This window comes from Seriola aureovittata, chromosome 19 (assembly GCF_021018895.1).
Source record: "Seriola aureovittata isolate HTS-2021-v1 ecotype China chromosome 19, ASM2101889v1, whole genome shotgun sequence".
Classification (NCBI taxonomy): Eukaryota; Metazoa; Chordata; class Actinopteri; order Carangiformes; family Carangidae; genus Seriola; species Seriola aureovittata.
In genome coordinates, this window is record NC_079382.1 from 8,177,754 (window position 1) to 8,202,155 (window position 24,402).

At 42.6% G+C, this 24,402-nt stretch overlaps 1 protein-coding gene across 2 annotated transcripts in view; it reads right to left on the reverse strand.

Moving 5' to 3' along the window:
* LOC130187502 (MAM domain-containing glycosylphosphatidylinositol anchor protein 2-like) overlaps positions 1-24,402 on the reverse strand; it is a 173,370-nt gene that overhangs the window by 43,396 nt on the left and 105,572 nt on the right. Inside the window, exons 9-10 of one of the 2 annotated variants that reach the window (XM_056405174.1) lie at positions 12,832-13,125; positions 2,463-2,735 (exon numbers count right to left, since the gene is read on the reverse strand). In XM_056405174.1, coding sequence (XP_056261149.1) covers positions 2,463-2,735; positions 12,832-13,125 — 567 coding nt within the window. Of the gene's footprint in view, positions 1-2,462; positions 2,736-12,831; positions 13,153-24,402 lie in introns of both variants that reach the window. The other variant, XM_056405173.1, reaches the window with a different exon arrangement.

A 24,402-nucleotide genomic window follows, 5' to 3' on the forward strand; every position in this document is an offset into this window, starting at 1 on the left:
ATATTTCATGAGCTCCAGCTTGAAGAGGGCTCACAAGTCATAGAGGGGAGCTGATATCCACTTTCTCCTCAGCAGATTATTTATTTCATCCACACTACAGAATATTGTAGATCTCATATTGTGGCTATTGAGTTTCAGGGTAAAATCAAAAAATCTTATAGAATAAGAGCTTGAGTTAAGGGGCTGGGGCGCGCCACATTTCATAGAAGACGGGAGGAACCAAAGTAGATTTTCTGCACCACGCTCCTGCACTCAGGGGGTTGCTAAAAGAGCCTCCATACCTTTGGCAACCACTGAGTCCAGATGGTGGGAATCTGGAGCATTGGGCGGGAGGAATGAAGTGATGGCAAGAGAGAAAGGGAAAGAGGGATGGAGGATGAAAGGGAAGGAAGGGGAGTGGAGTTAGGATGAGGGAGGGAGGGAGGGTGAGCAATAGCAGGCAAAACCCCAGCCCTGTTGAGAAAAACAAATGGCTAGAGGGTACTATCTGCTTCTCTCTCTCTGCTCTACCCATTTTCACCAGGGAGGACTGATTTATGACACGCACGAGGGCGGGGGTGGGGGCTGGGTGCTCATGGTGTCCATCTCTTTCTCCAGGCAAGCCAGAGAGAGGGAGGATTATAGGCATTTAATATAAGAAAGATGAAGAATGAGGGAAAGACAACATGGACAAAAAAAGGAGACAGAAAAATCGAGTGCAGAAAAGGTACGATTAGAAGACAGCAATAGATAGAGAGAAATGGACAGTATCAAAGAGGAGAGCAACCTAAGTGGCAGAGGATCAAAGTGACAAATACTCCTTCTGTGACCCTGCAGCTCCTGTCTCTAATGGGAGGTCTGGGAGATTGAAACCTTGGCCAGAGTTCCTGCGGTCACTCAGCGTAGCCAGACTAATTTGGTCCTGTCATAACATCCAAGTAGGAGATGGACACTTGGTGCGCTTGATGAAAAAAAAAGAAAAAAAGAAAGAAAAAAAAGAAAAAAAAAAAAACGAGAAAAAGAAAAAAACAGAGGCAATCTCAAAAAAATAGCAGGACGGGGGTAAGTATGTGTTATCTGAAAGAACAGGTTTAGTACGCAAGGCAGAGAAACATGATTGACGTTTCCCATTCAGATTGACAATCTATGACGTTTTTTTCTTTCATTCTTCTTTTAAATTAATTGTCTATCACACACAGAGGCATCCACACCCTTTAAACACACTATGACAAGGGCTGTTATGTTATGTTTGAGGAGCCAATTTAAGCCTGCACGAACCAGGATAAATGACCAAGTGGAGAGCATACTGAAGAACTGGCTGTAGACACGCAGATGTGCACTGAAAGAAGGAAAGCAAAATATCTGCCATCAACTGTATAAGAGAAATATTCCACGTAAAAAGAGCTTGGGGGATAGCGCTGTTCTTTATAGGCTTTTCAGAATTAAAATATATGAAGCCAAAGTTTAAGAAATTAATTTAACAGTGTGTTTATCTGTTCTTACATAACTTACAAATGTTAGAAAGTCCAGCTAACTAGCATATAACTTACAGTAATAATGTAACCAAGTCTTACTTTCACGGCTAAAAAGTTTTTCATACTAGGGCATTTTGTTAGATTACAGGTGACATTAAAAAAACCCTGTTCTCAACAGTACACACACTATGTAGTATTTTTCCACCGTGTGGAAGCTGGTCCTTATATCCCTAATGTTAACTTGCTGTTAACTACTCTGTCCTGTCTTTGTTATCCAAGATAGCATTACGGTCGCTACACATATCAGTTTGTCTTCCTTGTCCAAGTAAATAAGCTAAGCAGCCAAGCAGTGATACCTTAAAATGAAATACGATTGTATTTTTCATCATACTTATCATACTAGAAAAACAACAAGCTTTACAAATCAATACCATCTAGTGAGGATGCTAACATTTTACCTGGGACCTGCAGCAATAGCCTCTGATTTTAAGCATGATTTCCTCTATGTAGAAATGAAGAGCATTCAGACCCTTTTATAGGATTCTTGCTTTAAAAGTGAGCTGGTGACAGCAGCAACACTGGAGTGTCATTTCTTTCCCGTTTCAAACCAACAGTGAACATTCATTTCTTTGAATCATAACCAAGATCATTCTAAAACCTTAACCACATTTATTATTGTAACAATGACGAAGAAAGTCCTCTAACCGTAATGAGGCACTTATGCTATGAGGTCGTTTAAATTGGCGAACTTGTTGAGTAAATTAAGCAACATTTGTCATTTCAGCCACAAAAATATATGGTTGCCATCTATGAATGAGAAGTCTGCCACAGTTTGAAACTGAGGACCCACTGTTTCCAAAATGACTAAGAATTTTGAGGTTATTCTGCCACTGTTGACAGTGTAAACTGCACATGGATTCTGTGTAGAACAGGAAGGCATAGAAACCGTAACTAAGGATGGCTTAGTGAATGGGCAATTAGTATGAAAACATGAAGAAAATTATTTACCTGTAACCTGAAAGGTGCATTTGCCTGCTCCGGCTTCATTGATGACATTACAGGTGTACTCCCCCCAGCCGTCTCGATTCAGGCTGCGGATCGTGTACTCTGTCTCGTCTCTTTGGGCGTCGAAGGCTCCGGCGTGGAGCAGTCGGTTTGATAGAAGCCACTCAAATCGCAGCACACGGGAGGGGTGGGCTCGCAGCACCCTGCAGGTCATCACCACAGGCCTCCCCAGGCCCTGACGCATCTCCATGTAAACTGGCTCTACTGTCGGAGGGTCTGAGTGGGAGACAGAAAGGCTCAGACAAGTTCAGCAGACATTTGACAGGGACAATGCAGTTTACCAATGCAATTGAAATATTAAACAATATGAAAATAGCCTTTAAAAGAGGGCAAAGAAGAAAAAAGAGCGAGTAGGAAAAAGGTGCATTGACGTCTGTACAAGGCAGACACTATTCAGATAAGGACACCTGCGGTCAGACTAGGTTGTCTCCAAACTCCAGAGGTATTTACTGAGAAAAAATATCTGGAAGACAGGAAAGAAACTCAGAATACTAAGTATAGAAGTTAGGTATGAAAAAAAAATAAAGCAATATCTTCTAAAAGCTAAACAAGGACATGTTATGGAAGTGAAAACACAAGGAAAATCGCTCTGAGCAATGTACTTACAGCTCGCCAAATACCTAAGAAGAACATCACCGGAAATAAAATTACAGCTGTTTCAATGACAGACACTGAAAGGAAGACAATAATTCTAGAGGACAGTCTAACATGGGAGTGGTGAGCAGAGAGAAAAAGGTGAGATTTAAGCATATTGTAAGTAAACTTTAGACAATCAGCACCATAGAGTCAATACAACTCAGCAATAGGTGAAAAATGACGAGTGAAAACAATCGTGGGGAAAGTGGAAATGGGTGCAGGAAGATCAATTTTGCAGGAAAACTAGAACAATGTTCTGAACAAAATCAGTCATGCTTCACAGAAAATTGGGAACAAGATGATGAAGTGCACTTCAAGCTTTCAAAATGGAAAATTAATAACTTATTTGAGTATCTGACAGGTTTCACCTCTTCGCACCAAGACAACCTGGTGACGAATTATGCAGCGCAGCAGAGCGAAGTCAGGGGCTGAATATGACCTCAGCGTAACCCAGGCCGCAGCATAACCGAGGCCGCAGCGTTAACGTGTGCGATTTTATTCAAAACGTTGGCATATGTTGAATGTTTGCTGGATTAATGTGCATGTGGATAAAATGTGTCTGTAGGTTTTTCGTGAGGACAAAATGCGTGTAAGTGGTTGTGTGCGGAAGCAGTGAAATGCTTATGAATAATTTCCCCATCATCTTTGCTCTTGACATGCTCATACAGATGCTTTACAAAAGTCACGGCAAGGCTTGAAAAACAAACGTGGATGCTGAGGAGAAGAGACAGAACGACGCGCAGTCCCTTAATTGCCTGAAATTTGCATAATTCCATTCAGAGTAAAGGAGAGGCGGGTAGATATAACTAGGGCTGGGAATGTTACTTTTCAAAATGTAATCTGTTACAGATCACTGATTACCTGATTGAAACTGTAATCTGCAGCATAATCTCCTACATTATTCACACTCGATAATATAATCTAATTACTGAGACTTCTGAATGTGATAGGATATGCAATTAAATGAACAGTTTATTAAAATTTACAGCATATAATTTGATAACACTATTAATGTCATTAACTGCAACCATAATCAGCTATTTTTTATTTTAAGATGTGTAAAATGCTAAAATCTCACTTGCTAAATCTTTTTAAGGAATCAGGGTTTGAATGTTGAATGTGCAGGTTGTGTTTTTACAAGAGACAACTTTAATTTTAGTTTTTCTGTTGCACATAATTGAGTTAACCTCAGCCCCGGCTGCAGAGCAGAGCGGGTCTTCCAGGCCAGAGACGTGCACAGAGAGAGATCATAGTGTATGCAAAATAATCACTGACATATAAGAGTGGGATTTTACTTTGTTGCCCTCTATGCTAATTATCACCCTTCCTTCAATTCACACAGCAGCTACTATGATTAATGACACACCATTACATCGGATAATGACTGGCTGAAATGTGAAAAATAATAAACCATAAACAACACTGGATGACGGAAAAAGTAAATGTAAATCTTCCAAGAGGTTTGGACTGAAAAGACCAAAAAAGTGCCTACTTCACCTGATGCTGTTCACAAGGTGGAGAGTAAAGTGGCCTTCATTTCCACTAAATGAAACAGCAATCAGTTCCTGCTTCAAATGAGCCTTGCCTGGGCTTTTACCCAAAACCAATGGCTTATGTCGGACTCCAAAAGGAGGATCTGAATCTCTACTTATCACATTAAAATTGTAAGTTTGACTGTGGCGGTGAATCAGGGCCCAGCTCCACAGCCTCCCTGAGTGGCACTAGACCAAATTGCAGTAAGTGCATTTCCATTCACACAGAAAGACAAATGAAAACAGGGTTTGGGTCTGCAGCAGATATAAAAAAAAAAAAAAATCTTATATAACCAAAACATCCTTTAAACAAGGGCACATGCTTCATCTCCCCCCTGCGCATATCCTGTGAAACAGCTGCCCGGCGAACATGAGGGGAAAGGAGCGAAAAGGTCCTCTGATATTCCCTGAGCAGTGCTCGCTATGGTTAGTGTAGCAGCGAGGGCGACGGGGGCTCAGAGTCGCTGTAAGTCACAGGCTGAGGGAAAACCCTGAGCCGTGGCTGAGATGTAATCCATCATCAGTCACCGATGGATACCTTGACAGTAATGTGGAGAAAAACAACATTTAGGAGCACGGAGGCCTTTTCCCCACGGTCCACGTGGACTGCCATCTACAGGGAGGAGGACAGAACAAAGACATGGATGCACATGGGGGAAATATGAATGTGCGTGTCTTTGTGTGTGCGTGGGGAACTGAGGTGAATTTGTCTGCATGCGTGCACCTGCATTTCTGAAACAGTGCTCGACAGGTTCACGATAAAACCCCAACTGCAGACGAAATAGGTTTAGGTTTTCCATGTGCTTCGGGTGAGTGCATCAAGAGATGGCAGTGCAACTCCTGTGGGCAAGCCTGCAAGAGTAAATCGTACTGTAGAACATGTGAATGTGCATTTGGTCTTTGTTGTTTTTCTTTCATCCCTCTTCCCTCATGGCTCACAAGATGGCAGTACAAAGATATTTTACTTAAGTAACAGTATCAATACAACAACATAAAATAAAAACAAAAAAAAAGTTCTGCATTCAAAATTCTACTTTGGTGAAACTACAGCATTTAGTGCAGTGCAGAATAATGGCCTCCGATATATTATTACTGTAAATTCTGATAAAAGCTGGTATACAAACTGCAGACTCTGAAATAATAGCTGGAGCTGTGGGCAGCACTAATAAAGTCTAGTCGCTAAGAGGTGAAAAACATCAAGGGGATGAAATTATCAGTCGCCTACTACAACAGCTCACATTCAGTAAAATTTCCATTTCCACAGCAGTAACTACACCAGTACAACGGCAGCATTGCCATACTCACCACTCTGTTTTATAACAGCTTTTATACTCTAATTAATTCCACCCTTTTCCTCTTTGTTGTAATCCAGATCATTGTTAAGCTACTGTCAACAAAACCACATTAAAAGCCTACCTGCAAAAGCGAGGCTACAAGACTTTCCATGTGGAAAGTCTGGAGTGTGTATAGTGAGTGGAATTAGTGCTATGTTAATGGACATTATACTGACTTCCTGAAGACAAAAGGTAAAAACAGAGGAAGTTTTGAGTTTGTATTAACTGGAGCACAGGGGGAATTAGAAGGAAAAAAAAGACCTAATATGAGAAAAGGTTGAGTTTTCTCTACCACCGTGTTAAATAAAGGCCACTGTTTGAGAATCTTCAGCATGCACTGCAGCTTCAGATTGTTAAATCTGGTGCATCAATGTGTCAATAGCATTTACTGCTGTACCTGGTGAAGGTGGAGCTGGTATCAACTACTTTGTATACAGCTGGATTGTTTAGTCCAGTGGTTCCAAGCCAAGAGGTTGCGCCCCCAACAAAGGGTGACAAGACACGTCTGGGTTATAATGAGGTGATTATAATGGAGTACGGAAAGAGAAAAAAAAAAATTATCTTCTGCTGCACATTTGTATTCATGTTTTCCTTTGCTTATGTAACTGGAGCCATCTGAGAAGTTTGAAATCTCTCTTTTAGTGGAATTATTAAATACTAGACATCTTAAAAGTGACAAGTGGCTCCATCTGGACCCCGCCTTTTGTAAGGGGTCACAAACCGAAAAGGTTGAAACCAACTGGTTTTATTTTTAACAACTGAAGCTGTCAGATAAATGTAGTGGAGTAGTACATCATTTCCCTCTGAATTGTAAATGAAGTAAAGTACACTGAGTTTCCACCTGGTGTGACATGAGCGCTCCTTGTTAACCTCTTATTTACTGTCTGCTGACACATGTTGGATTAACATGTGACATACCAGTGATCCATTTACAGATATGCCACGTTTTGCCCACAACAGCGTTCAGAAGCTGTATGTGGGAGTATAAAAACAAACAAACAAAAAAAAAAACAAAGGCCTTGTTCTTGGATGGAAGCAAATGCATCCTTGTGGGAGAATAACCTTTGTAGCATAACATGCTTCACTATCAAGTCTTGATAGAGGAAATAACATTCATTAGGAAGTCAAACAGTTATATACAGAATATAATATGATAACCCTGATTCAACTGATTTATAATGAGTCCCTGTGTTGAATAATGTAGGGAAAGGCTGCTCCGCATCAACGCACCCTCCTTCGCTCATGCTGCAGCCGCTGCAATCAAACAATGAACTTAAGCACCATCTACATTACCATATTGTTATTAAAACTTAGTGATAATTTATGAACTTAAATATACAATTAATGATAATCAATGTAGACTCTTCAGTGCGAGGAGTGGCCTGGTGATCCGCTAATAGGTTTAGCTCAGTCATTGACCAAGTTATGAATTATTCTGTCTAAGCTGTGTGCAGCCTCGTGTTTACAACCTACACATTCGCTGACCTTTTCTGGTGTGGATTTGATGCGGCTGATCAATTCAACATTGTTCCATAAAAAAAAGAAAAAAAAAAAAAAGGTTATTAAAATTTCATCCCCAAATGTGGTGTGTGAGCCCTGCTGTAATGCAAAAGATTAATTTGCTGGTGTTAGGCTGGCGTTAGGCTAATGTGAATCGCTCTAATATGATTCACATTAGAGTGGGCCTCAGGGGCCAGCATTGCAGGTCTCCTTGATGCAGAAAGGAAAATTAATTAAAAACAATAATCGTGTAATTCTGCTCATTACTTTTGCTCAGACAGTAGCTCTTTATCCTGGTGTGTCTTTTTGATGTATGTCAGATAGCGAGGTGTTCGCTCAGGGGGACAATCGCAAGGTTGCATCAGGCAGGTGTCATGGACGATGTGAGGAGGAACAGAAGGGAAGCCTGGATAAAAGATTCCCGTGCATCTGTGCTGAAGTAGAGCTTGATAACTCTCACTCTGACAGACATCGGTATCTAGGACAGGACACCACTCTATACCTCCGTCTTCTTCTTTCCATTTTTCTCTGTTTCTTCACTCCCTCTCTCAAGCCCCTGGACCATGCCAAGTCAGTTTGACTAAGAACATTAGGGTGTCACAGCTTGGGATTTGGCGTTTGCAATTCTATTAGAGCGACGATTCTAAAGGCAAACGTCTTCCATTCCCTCTACCTCTCCTCCTGGCGTTGCCTCTGCCAGCCAACAGATGCAGGTTTTTACATATCAAAGCTGTTGACTTGCCAGAGTCGTTCCTTCACGCCTCTAATGCTCTTTCCTTCAGAGGACTGTACCTCGGTCCCTTGATCAAGTTACTAAACGCGGCTTTGCACATGGCTCACCACCAAAGGCGGGTGGCTCACGCTGGGACCTGGAAATGGAGGCGAGAAAAGCATCTCAGAGGGATTGGCTTGTGCTTACACACCATGAGACAGGCCAAGAGAAGGAAAGGAGGGGGCATACCGACAGGCGTTCGGAGCAAACAACAAAAGCGGGGCCGGATTGTGTTAATAAAGTAAATTCTCAAGCTGAGAAAGACGAGCAAGGGTCTATGTATTTGGCAAACGAAACAGAGTCAACAGAGTGCGTTGATGTGCACACATGGCGGACACATTTCCTCAATATTCTCAAATTCTCTCAAAGCAATCTAAGAACTCAAGAGCGGATTGTTTGTGCTTTTTAAACCTGGACTTTGATGCCAGCAATTAATTACAACAGGACTCTGAAGCACGAACGTAGCAGAATGATTGGTTTATCAATACCAAAGCCCGAATAAGTCTCTTCATTAGGTCTACTTTGAAGATGGAGAACAGATGAAAGAATGACATCAAGAACTGTAGTTTAAGAGAGGTGCTTTATTAAAATTATGCTACACGATCAGATATAATTGCAGTCTCAAAAAACTTTTGTGTTGAAAGGAAGAGACAGAACGATCAGAAGTGAAGCGATGTGCTTCACTGTGTGTCATGTTCTGTGTCTGTCATCTTATGACGCAACTAACACACGAGAGCAAATCACTGTGAGAAAAGGAATAAATTAATAATAAGATGTCTTCTCAATTCTCCCCCTCCCTCACCTCCCAAGCCAAGCCTCCTCCACGCGAGTGTCACTAACAACAGCCTCTCCCTGTAAGTGACCCCTGTCACTTGACACTGGAGTGGAGGGTGCAGCAGAATGTGATAGGAGATGACCTTTTCTGGTTGGGTGTCAGAGGAGAGGAATCTTGCCCGAGAAGCGGCCGCGGTGTTGACCTCCACCGTGTAGATGGGGTCATTCAAAGGTTGTGGACCTTCATGTTAATTACATCTTAGCTTCTTGAGAATACGGGTTTTTCAGCTCTTACTACTGTATCTCATCCCATATTATTATATTCAACTGGGGCAGTATGAAAGTATATAATTACTTTTAAACGCTTGGCTTTGGATTTTTTAGTATCCATCATACATTCAGTAGCTGGGTAAGACCACATGAATTTATAGTTTGGATTAAGGTCTTGTTCCTCCTCTCCTCCTCCTCCAATGAAGCAGCTGTTGATTCTACACACTGTGAATGCTTTGTTACTCTTATTAGTTTCATCCTATCTGCCTTGTCATCTCTATGGTTAGTCTTGATCGCATTTGACATTTGTTTTCAGTTCTTTCACCCGTATCCACTGGATGCGGCTACTCTGCATTCAGGTTGCACCGTGGCTCTTTTCACGTTTGTGTTGCGGATCACATTTCCTTTCTTCAGCAGCCACTTTTCAAATATTGTTTTGAGTTGTTTCTCTGAAGTATGTGTTGTATACATGCACTGAATGCATGTTTGCAGCTAATCTATTTTTGAATGATTTTTTTTGGGCCATGTGCCTTTATTACAGATAGTGGAGAGAGGATGTTGCGGTTCATGGTCGGCATCTTGACCTCTTCTCCGTGGAGACGCTCCTTGCAGCACATTAATGATCAACGTGGTAACAGATAGAACAGCCATTTTATCTTAGTTTTTGTTATCTGTATTTCATGATGATTAACAATGAAATGCACCATCAAATATTAATGGCATGTCAATTGACAATAAATATAGGCACCTTCAAAGACACACGGCGCTCTAGCAAAAAATAGACCCGGTGCATAAAGATAATGAAGCAGAAAAAAGATTCATACTGCATTTTTCAGTTCTTCTTTTTCACATGCTACACACTTAACAACGCTTACCAACTATTCAAGACTATTTTCCTGTGTTTTACATGTGTAATTACAATGACTGTATGTTGGGCTCTGAGTTCTTCCAAAACCTGGGTGACCTACAAGTCAATATTGTGCCTGAAGGCAACCTGTGTAGACACAGACGGACCACCGGAGCTGCTGCTGATACTCTGATAATGTGCTGCTTACGCTACGCCTCCTGTGTAGAAACGCTGTAACAAATTGGTGCATCGGCCAGACTGGCATCAAATATCTCCAGCAGCCACCACAGTGCTGGAATGTGACACGGTCAAAACCAGTAGAAAAATTAGCCTTTCACCATGATGTCTTCATATTTATATACCTACCATAATAGAATACGTACATAGTGTTTTTTAAAATTATTTCTTCAATAGCTTCATATACTCATTTATTTCATTTATCATGTGACAAAATGATTATGTTTTTAATTTTCTATGATAACAACTCTAAACTCAATCCAAAAATGCCTTTTATTTTGGAAAGATCTTGCTTAAATGCATCATCTTTTGCTTTGAAGCTGTGGCATGTGGTGTTACTGCAAATGAAAGAAAAAAAAATTCATTTTCATAAACGCTGCAACATCGCAGCTGCTGACCAAGAAGCTTTTAGACAGTTAGGACTTATTTGCTTTTTTATCCTGCTCTGATTTTGCTGCCTTGAGACAAATGGTAAACAGAATACAGTACGTGTCCCTGCTGCTCTCCAAACGGCAGCGGGATCACGGTGACCTATTGCTGCTGGTGGCATTAAACTGCTCCCTGCTGAGAGGGAGCAAGGGGGGAAGCATCATCCATTCTTCAACTGTTTTAAAATAACTGAGGCAATGTGTGTTAATATTTCACGTGGACTACATGCAGTAGATATTTCAATGAGATGCTGTTCAAAAGTAGGGCATGGAGACATGTTCAACATGAGGATCGATGTGTGAATATACAGCAGCCTTTTAATCGTGCTTTACAAAAGGCTATTAGCACCAATCTTGTTCTTTCATTTTTGCATTCAACAATTTGTTTCTATCCCACCACACCCTCTTTGCATGAGGCAGCAGATCCACCGAGTGTTGCTAATTAATGAAGGGCATCTTAGAGTCTAAATCCTTTGTTTACTTTTTGGTGTCAGCATTGGTGCATAGCAAAGCCACTAACCTTTGATATGGGCTGTCATCACTGCATAATCATAATCAATTCAGCCAAAAATTCAACACAGTCTTCTTCAAAGCACATCAAAACTTCATTAATTCTTTTAACACAGCACAGTGGGTAGCAGCTAAGCTGAAACGTGAACGCCATAGCAAAGAGTACAATAAAACTCTTGAAAAAAAATGAGGGCAGAATTATGCGCTAATCCTTGTCGGCTAGAACAGAACGGGGGCTGCTCTTGTTCTTCTTCAATCAAAATATTGGTAGTGGGAGTGTCAAGTTCGTCTTGAATCAAAACCCTGGTTCTGCTGCAGCCATAATTCTGTTTTATTACACACTTTAAAAAGTTGTTGGATATTTTCCTGACGTCTTATGTTTGGCAAGTCCGATGCTGAGGACACTTAAAACATGGCAGTCAGCATGCAGCATGTTAACTACCATACATTTCACAGTAGTTTATGAATGACATGCTGCTGCAGAGGTTCTTTCCAGATTACAGTAAATTGAGATGGAAGAATGCATGGATTAACTAAGTAGGCCATGAGGAAAAAAAACAAAACAATAGAGCTGTGGCTATGAGACTCAGTTTTTCTATTTCTTGTAATCACTTGCCAGAGAATGGTAAGCACCCTACATGGATCGCTTTCATTCCCTTCCTATCCATCTTCCGCTCTTTTCTCTGCAGAGAGAAACATCCCCTGCCCATGAATGAGTGACACAGCTTTGAATCTCTGACGTTTACTTGAAATATTCTATTCAAATATCCATAAATGAATACAAAATGAATACTAATGGGAATAAATTAGCTGCTAACTAATTAGCTGTTAAGCCATCTTTGAATGTCACATCTCAAAGAAGGGAAAGGGGTTTCTCATTGAGTGGCAGTGGCGGGGGGTCCGAGGCCTAGGGATATGGCATGCAGTCTTTGGGGCTTCTCTGACAAACACACACACACACACACACACACACACACACACACACACACACACACACACACACACACACACACACACAGACACACACGCAAACATGCAGCAGACAGTCCCTAACATGTGTGGACATCAGTATCTAGAGCTTTGTGCCTTTCTTAATATTAGTTCTGCTCAGTTCACGCTCAGCAGATAAAGTCCTCCCCTCAGTGCAAGAGGTGGAGTCAGAGCTGCTTCCTCTCAGACCTGACTGAGGTACCAGGGGACAGGACTAATTTTTCAGCCTTCAGAAGAAAATTGGATGGGCGTGGAAGGGAAGAAAGGGGAGAATGTTCAATGTTGGTCACGCTGGACTAGAACACGTAGAGATTAATTACACTGCATACAGAGAAAATACACATTATATCACTGCTATGAGTCATATCATGACATGCATGCACGCACACACACACACACACACACACACACACACACACACACACACACACACACACACACACACACACACACATATATATATTTATATACAGTCTACTCACATTGTACGATCAGCTCCACCACAGCCTCCCGGGGTTTTACGTTGAACCCATTATACTGACTGGTCTGGCAGCGGTACGAGCCCGTCATCTCCCTGGACACATTAACAATACGCAGCACACCGTCATAGCTCTCCATCTGCATGTTGCCATCCGGCATTGGCGCCTCCTTATCCGCTCGCGACCACAGGATGATGGGTTTGGGCTTCCCTGAAACAAGGCACTCCAGCTCCACTGTGTCACCCTCGCGGGCCACCAGGGGGGACTTGCCCCGGGGGACTGTCAGGTTGGGGGGAACTAAGAAAGAGAAAAACAGAGGAGGGACTGATATGGGGCTCTAGAAAGTCAGCAGGCGGGGTAAGAGGAAATGGTCGACTTGGGGGAGAGGTGGCGTGGAGAATAGGGGTGCGGGGGGGAGCGAATGAGCATCCAAGTTGCGATGGCAATGAAGCTGAGTCTCAGCCACACACACACAGCTGTATGGAAGGACCATGCAGATATTAGCAGCGGCAATGGCTAACAGCTGGGACGCTCTGAGCATGTACTTTAAGTAACACCGTCATGGAGGGCAGCAATGAGGAAGTTTAATGTTATCAAGCAATGGCAAACAATGAACAATGCAATGGAGACCTGACAAGCAGATGCACTTTGCAACCATACCGGTCAAAGAAAATGATAAAGTAAAAGCCCTTTTCAACCAAACAGGTCCAGGTACAGCCACAGGAACTAAACTCAGGAACTAAAAGACAAAAACTAAATGTCCTTTTTGTGCATTTCCTGTTTTGCGTTTCCACTGCGTCTGAAGAATCGATTAAAAAAAGTTTCGGCAAATTAATCTGACAACAGATTTAAAAAATGATGAGAATGTTTCACACACAAGGAAACAACTCACATTGGACTGTATATTCTATTCGTGTTCTGTGGTTGTCTATCTTTCAGCTTTAGTTCACGGCTCTGATAACAACGATCAGCCAGTTAAAGGAATAGTATGACATTTTGGTAAATAGGCTCATTCACTTTCTTGCTTTTGAGTTCAGGTCGACATCGCTCTCATACCTGTGGACAACACTGGAAACGGGGAGAAACAGCTGACCTGACTCTGTTATAAACTCACATATTATATCTCATTTGTTTAATTTGTACAAAAAGGTTTTAAGTTTGGCTGTGTGTCAGACTACTGCTTCGGCGGGAACAGTGACTTTCCAGAGTTTCAGCAGGTTGCCTGGGGATCTCTCGCTGATAACAAAGACTTCGCATACTGTATAACGTGTAAAGTAGAAAGCTTTAGAAGTGCTGGTGGGTGGTTTGATACCTCTGGGCAGGGCCAGACAAGCTGTTTTCCTCTGTTTCCAGTCTTTGTGCTAAGATAACCACATCCAGGCTGCAGCTTGGTATCAGCTGATATCAGCGAGAAAGCGAATAAGCCCGTTTCCCGAAATATCAAACCGTTCCTTTAAGTTTTGATCCTGTTGTCGACTTTATCACCTCTCCCTCTGTCTGTGACTCATGCTCTCTTTGTGTCGCAGGAAAGAGCGTAGTCAGGAAGCCGACAGCCTCCTACAATCAATTAACATTAAAAGAAATGTCTGGCCCTTGTCCTAGTAATGATGCTAGTTGCACCCTGTGCTTGCTGTACACACAAATTCAAGCAGCCATAAAGTTTATGTTCGACCACTCAACGACATTCAGCACTGCAATCTCTACCTCGATCGTCGGACAGTATGAAGCCCGGAGAAGGCACCTCTGTTACCAGGGACACTGGCAGAGGAATTCAGGTTCCTGAAATAGTTCCTGGGCCCATGGAAAAGCTCTTGCAGTGGAAACGGGATATAACTCACTGAAATAAGAAGGTGAATGAAATCCATCCAGTAATGATAATATAAACAAATTCTATCTACACCCCTCTAAGCAACAACAGCGCATTACCCCTCTACGATATCACAATCTTCATCATTGTCAGCATTGCCATTAAAATCATCAGCATAGCGGTATCATCATAATTGCCACATTGTCACCACCATCATCATTTCAACATTCATAATTCTTATCACCATCACCAGCATCATCGCCATCACTCTGCAGCCTTTTACTTCCCTGCCCTCCTCCTCATGGAGCTGCTCAATCTCACCCACAGCATCATATTATTCAGAGCATTTACAACAGAACCCTCCCAAAGGTGATATAGCTTTATTGCTGGCTGTGTAACAAAATATGACCCAATAAATATTTTGCCTTTGTTTAACGGACATTTTACAGCCTGGCTGAAAGTTAGCAATGAATAATAAAAGAAGTGCAAAGTGCCAAATTGCTGGACACAGTCGCAGGCTTCTTTGAGTGTGTGTGCGTGCGTGTGTGTGTGTGTGTTCTAAGTTTGGGAAGCAGGAAAACTAGCAGGTTGGATCAGGCAGTCTGATTCCTCATCAAGCATGCTGGCCAAGTAAATTTGTTTAATTAGTAAACCTGGCAAATTGCACCAGCTCCTAGAGTGCCGTGTGTGTGTATTTGTGTGTTCATGTATTTTTGTGCGGGTCCAAACCATCAGCAGACTCCAAGACTATTTTGTACACTGCTCCCAAAAATAGTTTACAGCCAGCGATCCGAGGAGTGAAAATCTTCTCAGCAATGATGAAACCGTGTCATGCTTCCCTGATGATTTTCGAATCACTGTCATTCTGCCCAAACAATAGTGCAGCTGGAATGGAGTCAAGCCACAGTGAAGTTTCATAGTGATGAAATCACTCGCAATCTCTAGAAAACGAAAGAGTCCAGCTATATTTCTTTTGACCCCATTTCTGCCTGGGTGAGAAGTAACAATCCTACTGTCATCTCAATGATCCAACTGCCGGGATATCTACAGTCCTTAAAGTGAGTCCAAAGGTACAAACCTACTCAAACTTCGTAGAAGCAAAGGGAAAGCTCAACACACATTGCTGATTCTAATGTTTTACTAGATCACATACTCATTTTAAATTGAAAATAATAACTCATACACCACCAGCAAATATTGGTTATTGCTAACCCCAGTGAAAATAAATGTCTGAGACTAGACACGTCTAAAGACTGGACAAAGGTTGTGAATGGGGCACAGTGTGAAAGAGCCCTCTCTCTCTGCACTATTAATGGAAAAATCACAGACAGAGAGCAACGTTAGCATTCATTTGTCATGTCTCTGTAAACCCGGCGAACTCAAGTCCAATCTTCTTTTAGTTCAAGTGAAGTTTTCCTTTTCCAACAACTCCTGATGAAAACGTCTGAACCTTTGCCCGCTAAAAGCTCCACTATGTTCACCAGCTGGTTGCTTACTTAGTCTGTCTGCGGGTTAGTGCTGGACAGGTAACAGACTGCGTTTATCAGAGCTTTTCCACTAAAAACAGCTGCCTGCTGTGTGTGGAACAACGCTGATGGGAGCAGTGAAAGTGAACGAAAAACAAGTCGTGAGCCACAAACAATAACCGAAACAATGAGCTGGAATTCAATAAAAGGCTCAAAAGAGATGAGAGGGACTGTAGTCAGGAGTTGTGATTCAGTCTCCTCGAGGGACACCCTTTTACACACAAGTATTAATTTTATTCAATGCTAATATATAACTATTGATCATAGCAGCTTTAAACCAAGTCTACTGTATATGGAAAATACTGTTCTGATTAATTATTGTATTACAACAGAAAACAGAAAATTACTCAGTTGCCTTTCCAGCCATTGTTACCCACATGTTTGGCTGCCCATCAGTTAGCTCAACCTTTATCTAGACCTTTTCAGGAATGTAATGCATAAACATGCATGGGATAATGAAGACTGGTCATTCACAGATAAATCTTGGCAATGCTATTTGGCACCAAAGGAGCAGCAAAAATGATCTCTCACAGAGACAATGATAGCGGACACTCATTTCATTCTCATACATTTGCTGATTGGTATTCACACAATGTCTCTCGACTGAGCCAGCCAGGTGTCAAGAACTGACATATTTCTTTTCCTCAGCATATTTTCTCCACTTTTCTGAACAATTCCTTGGGCCCAAACAGTGAAATGGCGAATTGACAGCAGCAGGATAGGAGGAGAGCAGCAAGCATCCATTAGCGAGTGGAGGAGAGGTGTATTCACTGGGTTGCCATCATTACACCTGGCCTCTCCACAGCCCAGATTAGGCAGGCAATTACAGTTGTCGGCCTATTGGGTTTGGCAGCGCGAATGCTGGCTATCAGCTGCCATTGTCTCTCCCTGCACCATCGTGGAAACGCAAACAGGCATACATGCACACAGACACTCGCCCATCTCTCTCTTGCTTACTCTGTACTAATTTTTCCCCTCCTGCTCTCTCTTTCCAAGTGAACACCCTGCCTCTGTGTGTGAGACTGACCACTGAGATGCTCAGTGTGGCAGAGAGCCTGCTACTGGTCTTCACTGTGCTCTCATTGTGCCAAAGCCATCCAAATGCCAGTGATGCCTGCAGGGCATGCCCGCTGTGTGCGTATGCTTGTGTAGTGTGTGCTTACGCGGTTTTATGCCTCTGTATGTGTATGTGTGTATAGCTGAGTGTTTCTCTTCTCGCCCACGGGTGACACCATGCTGTGATCCTGCCTCTGTTCCTCAATGGGATGCTTTTCGCTGTTGTTGCTGGCTGAAAACATTGTGTCTGTCTGTGTGTGTGCATATGTGTGTGTGATTGTGTGTGTGTGTATGTGTGCGTGCGTGTGTGCGTGCGTGTGCGTGCTTGTGTACTTTTTGGGCCAAAATTGGGACTGGACCTCCTTGTTTGGCCTCTGTAGCCCCACACATCTCTAGGACCTTAGCTGGAACGATGCTCTGTGTGTAGAGGCTGATTGCTGAAGCCTGTCAGCAGGATCCATCAGCGCCACAGCAGACACGCTGCAATGTGAGCCGACTGCAAAACGCAGGAATATCTAGCACTTTCTCACAGCGACGAGAGACGGAGCGGTTCGCACGGACGTCTTTGAGAATAAACAACATTCCCACTGCCCCGTTTTCTGGTTAAGTGCTGTGACATCACTCCCTGTCACCATGGCAACGTAGCACTATCTAGTACTGCAACTCCTCCAGAGTGTGTGTCTGTATGTGTGAGAGTGTGTTTAGACAGCTTGAGGCCAATGAGTTGGTCACAATGTGACAGGACTCTGTGCTCCTCTGAGTCCTGGACCTCTGGGAACGGAGAGGAGTCCCGCAGGTCCACTGTGAGGCATGTTTGTGAATCCGTGAGTGTTTTTGTGTGTGTGGGAGACAAGTTGCTGAAGTGTAATAAATGTCTACAGATGTGTTAAAATTGGCTTAGTGCAGTGATAGACTGTAGCGACACACTGCTGACCACAATGACATACTACTGTGTGTGTGGTTTTGAGCCCTATGCGGTTCCCCTGAGATTCTATAAGTTGTCTTACAATCAGTCATACAAACCCCTCATGAATCCATGTAAGCGAGGTTGTACAGCAGCAGGTTTTCAATACCAAACACTCTCATGGGCTGTAGTTTGATTTGTGGCCACACTGCTCTCCGTAATGTTACCCTTCTGTTTTCAAATACATACCTCCAGTACCACCACTTTGTCTGCTGCTAAGCAGTGAGCAGGACTCTGGAAGGACCAGAGTTTATGTACATTGCTCAAGGGGCCTCGACAGTAGTTAATGAGGGAGGGAAAGTATTTCTTATTCATGTTTGCCTTCCAGATTTTCCCAGCTGGACAGGGAAGTGATTTCCCAGATGGCCACCTCCATAAAGCATGACTTCAGGTGGTGCAGTTGGGGCTAGATGCTGGTGCACTGTGCATAATGTGCCCAGTTATCTCGTCTTATTAACATATTTTATGGACTTTGCACAAAGTGAACACTGGTCACGGTGTACCTACAACTGAAAGTACCACTGGGCTTCTGCCTGCTACTCTCCGATTTCCCCAAACCTCTATAAATGTTCACGTTTGTGTTTACAGAATACCGAGTTTGTTTTTCCCCCTGACAGTTTGGACATCTATAACCCTCCTCTGAAAAATCACAGGTGTTGTGCTGACATATGCTGCCAGGTGGTTATATGCCCATCATTCTAGAAGTGGCATGACCGTGGCATCTACTGTTGTCATATGGCAGATTTCTCAGGACAGCAGCCCAGCTGTGGGACAGCTGTTAGGCCCCTTCATCCCAGTTTACAGCTTACTGGGACTGCTTCAGGACCTGTATTGGCTTGCTACTCCAATGCTGGAATCTAGTAGATGTTATTATTTTACTCCAGTTTGCAATTTGTAACTTCATTGCATGTCGCAGTGGTCAGAAACTTTCAATTTGAAGTTTTTAGGAGCGGAGGAGAGCTGCTAGTGCTCAGGCAAGAAGTAGCTTGCTGGCATCCCTGCTGGCATCCTCGCCACTGTCACCAGACGGAAAAAAATCGCTGATATTTTGTCCTGACTTTCAGACGTTTGGGGTCGACGTCTGTCCATCTTTGGTTTAAGAGGAATTTGTAATACTTGTTGGAAAGCTTTTATTGCACTTAACGTAACAAATTATCAACCTGTCTCTCCTCTCCTGCGCTGTGTGTGTGTGTGTGTGTGTGTGTGTGTGTGGGGGGAGGTTCTAAGACGCATGCACTGTGTAACACAAAGCAGAGGAGAGGAGAGCAATGCGAGTGTAAATGACAGCAAAACACACACACTGCGCTGAAATGAAACAAATTCTTTTTTTTTTCTTCTTTTTTTTTTAAACTTTTCTTTTTTTTCCATGTATTCATTGTTTTGTGGTTTCTTGTGTAGCAGGGTGTCGCCTTGAGGAAGCGGGCCGCCCCTGCCCCAACCCCGCCCCAAGGCAATGTTAGGGGAAACATTGAATTGTTAATTCCAAGGCTATGGAGCACATAATTAACTTACGACATTAGTTTGTTGGGTTGAAAAAAAGCCTTTTCATAACTAGCACATCCACTGTTGTTGTATTTCTCCTCTGTCAGCAAGCTGGTCCTGGATGCTATTAGAGTTTATGCTAACATTAGCAGTTCCTTATCATCTGCTGGTGACGATACTGAAATCTGCCTGGGACATGTAGTTTTAGCCTCAGTCTTTTATTATGATATGATGTATGTCTGGCCATCAGGTGCATATTAAAGACAGAAAATGCAAGCTAATGTCATTTACTATCTAGCTACAGCTTACAAAATCTGCCAGTAACAGTTGATTTGTCGTCAGTTACAATTCAGGATGCAGCTTTTGTCGACCTCTTTTCTGAAAATAATGATCCTTTGTTTGAAAATTGAGCCACACTTCTGACAAAGTTAAAAACCAGACGCATTGCAAAAACAACATGCACTGTTTTTGTCATATTTTTCAGTGTGTGTCCGGCCAGTTCTTGAACCAGCTGCTGTGATTCTCCCACTGTACGAATCAAAAAACAAAAAAAGACAATGAAAGAAGCTGAACATCAACCAACATCAATAAAGAACCACATTCTATGAAAAATCCACGTTGTGTTGTTTAAACCTTAAGGAAGAAAGCAGTAAACAACTTGTTTGCACTCACAATGACCAAACAGCAGTTGAACCTTTTCACCCTGTAGGTGAGTCAGGATGCAGACCAGGTTCCTCTTTATCAGGGTCAGTGAATTTGCTGCTGAAACAAGCACATCAGTGCGGTCAACGGCCAGCGGGCATGCTGCCCCTATTAGACTCACATGTGGCACAGTCACTTGAATGATGGCAGCTCATGGCGAATCAGAGTCAACCAGACAACGGGGAGGTTGAAAGGAGGATACACACATGAGCAGGCCTGCTGTGAACCTCAGATGACTCAAAATCTTTGCGGAAAAAAGGCCGTACATTGTGTTCATTAAACCAGCTCATCTTTTAATCAACTGAGCACTTAATTGATTTGCTTAATTCATTAACCGCCGTGATTGTTGAGATTGACAGAAACACTGGGTGCTAATTGAGGGACTCATCATGGAGGGATTTATCCGCCTCACAAGAAGAGAGAGGTGACTTTCAATCCTAATACTTACTTTGTGGTCGTCAATCAGACTGTGGATGAGCTGCTGTCGTGCGTCGATGCTAAAATGTATCAACAGAGGCTTTTTCTTGCTACAACGGTTTATTGGCTGTAATGTAGTTTTCCTGAACTGAGACGGCAGAATCCAGTGTTCGCAGTAATTATAAGACAGCGAGCGCAATATCAGCTTTGTGAATCAGTGATGAAGACTGGCTTTAAATGTCAGAAATACATCCATATTAACTCTACATGCTATTAAAATTTTATCTCTGAGATGGTCCCAATGGTAGTTCCAATCTGAAGCCAAAAAACATTTCAGCTCCGCAGCCGCAGAAATGGCAATAATCACATCATCTAACAACAATCTAGCAAGACACACCAACGAAACACACATTCAACACACAGGCTAATGAAAGGATTAATTGGCTAGTTCCTGTTAGAAGTTTATGGGATGCTTTATGTTTTACACTAATGCTCGTAACTCTTTTCAGCTGTTTCTGTGTTGTGGATCTTAATCCTGACAGTATCCAAAGGGGAGGTCTGTGTCCTCGTTTTCAGACCATGCTCATAAATAGGCATTAGCCCTGCAATCTCTGGAAGCCCCGACGAGAAAAGAAGTTGCTTATTTAATGAGCATGTCATGATAGTAAATATTAGTACTGTTTTGCAAAAGGGAGAAATCATGAAAGCTGTTGAAATCTGTGTTCATCAAAAGTTGAAAGAATGGGAGATAATAAATATTCTCTTTTATAAAGACGTGCTGTGGGCTGGGGCTAAGCCCGGGTTTGGAATCTGGAACCGGAGCCAATGCTGGAACAGACAGTGAGCTCCAAAGTGTTCAGACTAGAGACACTTTAGGCTCAATCGCTTTCCAACCACTTCCCCAGCACGAAACCCTGGCAGACCTGCAGTGTAATCTCCTCTAAACGCTTTTATTAAGACTTCTAATTGCAGCTCGGGCTTTCTCCCTTCAGGAGAACAGGCAGAGGAACAAAAATGGGGCTTATTCACCCCAAAACAGGCTGCAGGCGTATGGCAAGGCACAGGCACAAGACGCTTTTGTACACAGCAGCTATACTGTTCCGCTTAGCGAAGACACGCCTCGGATTCATGGCATCAATCTGACTGAAAGAAACATCACGCATAACAGGCATTCTCCAGGAAAACAGCCCAGTCACATCCAGGTAAAGCAGCAGGAATTGTAACCGGCAGAAGCAAAATTCAATATATTATTTCCTATGACAGGAACAGCTCTATGGCAACGCAACACTTTCATAATATTTCATACCCACACATCTGACTGGAACAATGAAAGCTTAAGAAGCAATCACATCTAAGCCTTAAGGAAACCTTTCATTTCATACAATCACAATAGAGTCAGTCATTTCCTCGCTTATTTCCTCAGTCAGACAGCAATATTTTTTTTACACATTAAAGGGTCTGTGTTAATGCATTGGCATCGCCCAGGCACTCCAAAAGAAGAGACTGCACTACTTAAAAGATAATGAGGAAACAATCTTGGCAGGTGCGATTGATCCTACTGTTTTATAGCGCAGGGATTATCAAAGGATTATCTAACAATAATTATGCACCCAAGGTCGAGACACGGCTTTCATGTTCACGTTGTGAGTGGCAGTGAGGTGTGTGTGTGTGTGTGTGTGTGTGTGTGATAAGAAAAACAAGTCGGCGAGAAGAGATGAGGGTGCATGAGTGTGTGAATGTGCCTGTCGATGTGTGTGCATGCAGCGCGAGCATAAAAGGGGGAAAGAAAGCTCGCAATCGCAAGTCGCAAAACTTCACACAACCCAAAAGTCACTTATCAGCAGCGAACACACGCCAGTAAATTCAAAGCAAAAACAGATATCTACTGCGCCAGCGGCAACACCAACCCGTGGGAGTCCCCCCATCATGGAAAATCTGGAAATCTGGGATGAGTGAGCGGCAGGCAGGAGACTCCCGATCGTGGCGTCTCTGAGGTGTCGAGTCGATGGGGGGTCACATCCCTTGGTGGAGTCATTGGGCAATGAAGTAATGCGTGGTGACACCGGAACATTACCGCACATTTGCTGCTCATTGATTGACCTCACACTGGAGATTACTACCATTCCCGTCCCATTATATGTGCTATTGCTTTGTCCGTCTAACCACTGCATCTCACCATTATTATAGAGCCTGTGGAAAATGTGTTGTTAACTGCACTAAATGTGCTATGTAGCAATCTTCTAAAAATTAAGCTCTCTTTTGTTGCCTCTGACGCTGTTCCAGGCTTTTTCTTCTAAAAAATCCGACATGGAGAGGGACTGATTGATGTTAAAATATAAACCAGTAGATAGAAAAAAAAAGATGTTTGACAGCTGATTTTATCCTTTGATTAATCTTTTTATGACAGAACACTGATTTTTATTATGTTAGCGCCTACATCTCGCCGTCTTTTGAAACAAGTGATGCACAATAGAGATGCAGAGTTTCTAAAAACACAATGACAGGCTGCTGCAACACTGCTCTGTTTCTAGGTAACTATTAAACATGCCATGAGTGAAACTATAATGGTACAGCTCAGTAGACAAGGTGGACTGATGTGCTGTGTTATTAACATGCTGTATACATGTATGCAAACGTTAGTCGGAACAGTGGTGGAAGCAGCCGATTAGATGGAAGGGCGATGGATGTTTAGTCTCTGATTAGTTAAGGCTGATGCAAGTCAGCTCTGGTTCACAGGAATCCATTGAACACTCAACACAGAACAGTGGTGCTGGTGCTGTAATTCAGTGGTGTGTGTGGTAACTGGAAATTACAATAGGAGACAGTGGTTTCTGAACCTTCTTCAACCTGACACAGAAGACTGGAATTTACTCTAATGAGGATATACAAACATTCTTAACCTGTGGAGACCATCCAGGAAAAGGGCTTAAAGGCTCAGTTCACCCAAATCTCTCTCTCTCCCTCTCTCTCTCTCTCACAAACACACACCCGCACACACAAAAAATATCTGGCAGATAGTTTTGGTTTCATCTCCATAGGTTTTGAGACACCTGCCTTTGAGACTTTCCCTGAAACGCCCCCCCCCCCCCGCGCCTCAGTTATTCTGGATAATATACAGAGCTAACTGTCAGTTGTCATGTGGGACTATTTTCTGACAAATTGAAAAAATGGGAAAAATTGTAAACACAATGCAGTTTTTAATGCTGTGAGAACCACAGAGGAATTCCCTTCCTCCTCCACTGTACTGCGGTGCATAATTTACAGTAGCAGATTAGTGAAAACCTCCGCAGATAAAACCAAAAACTATCTGCGCTGAAAGAAAAATGCTAGAGGTAAAAAGAAAAATGTCTTTCTTAATTTGGGTAAACTGACCCTTTAAAGAAAAGAAATCACTTTCGATTATTGCTACCATTCCTATCCGTTAGATGCCAGCTGAACTTCTGAGGAGCTGCTGAAAAGAGCAGCCGCACTAGTCATCAGAGAGGTTTTAAACATTTGCCAAGTTGAATTATACAGTATATGTGAACCGCTTACCTAGAGGCTCGTACTAAGGAGAACATTAAAGTTATTTTTAGACTTGTCAGTTGTAAACGCTCATTAGATCTTGGATAGTAATTCCC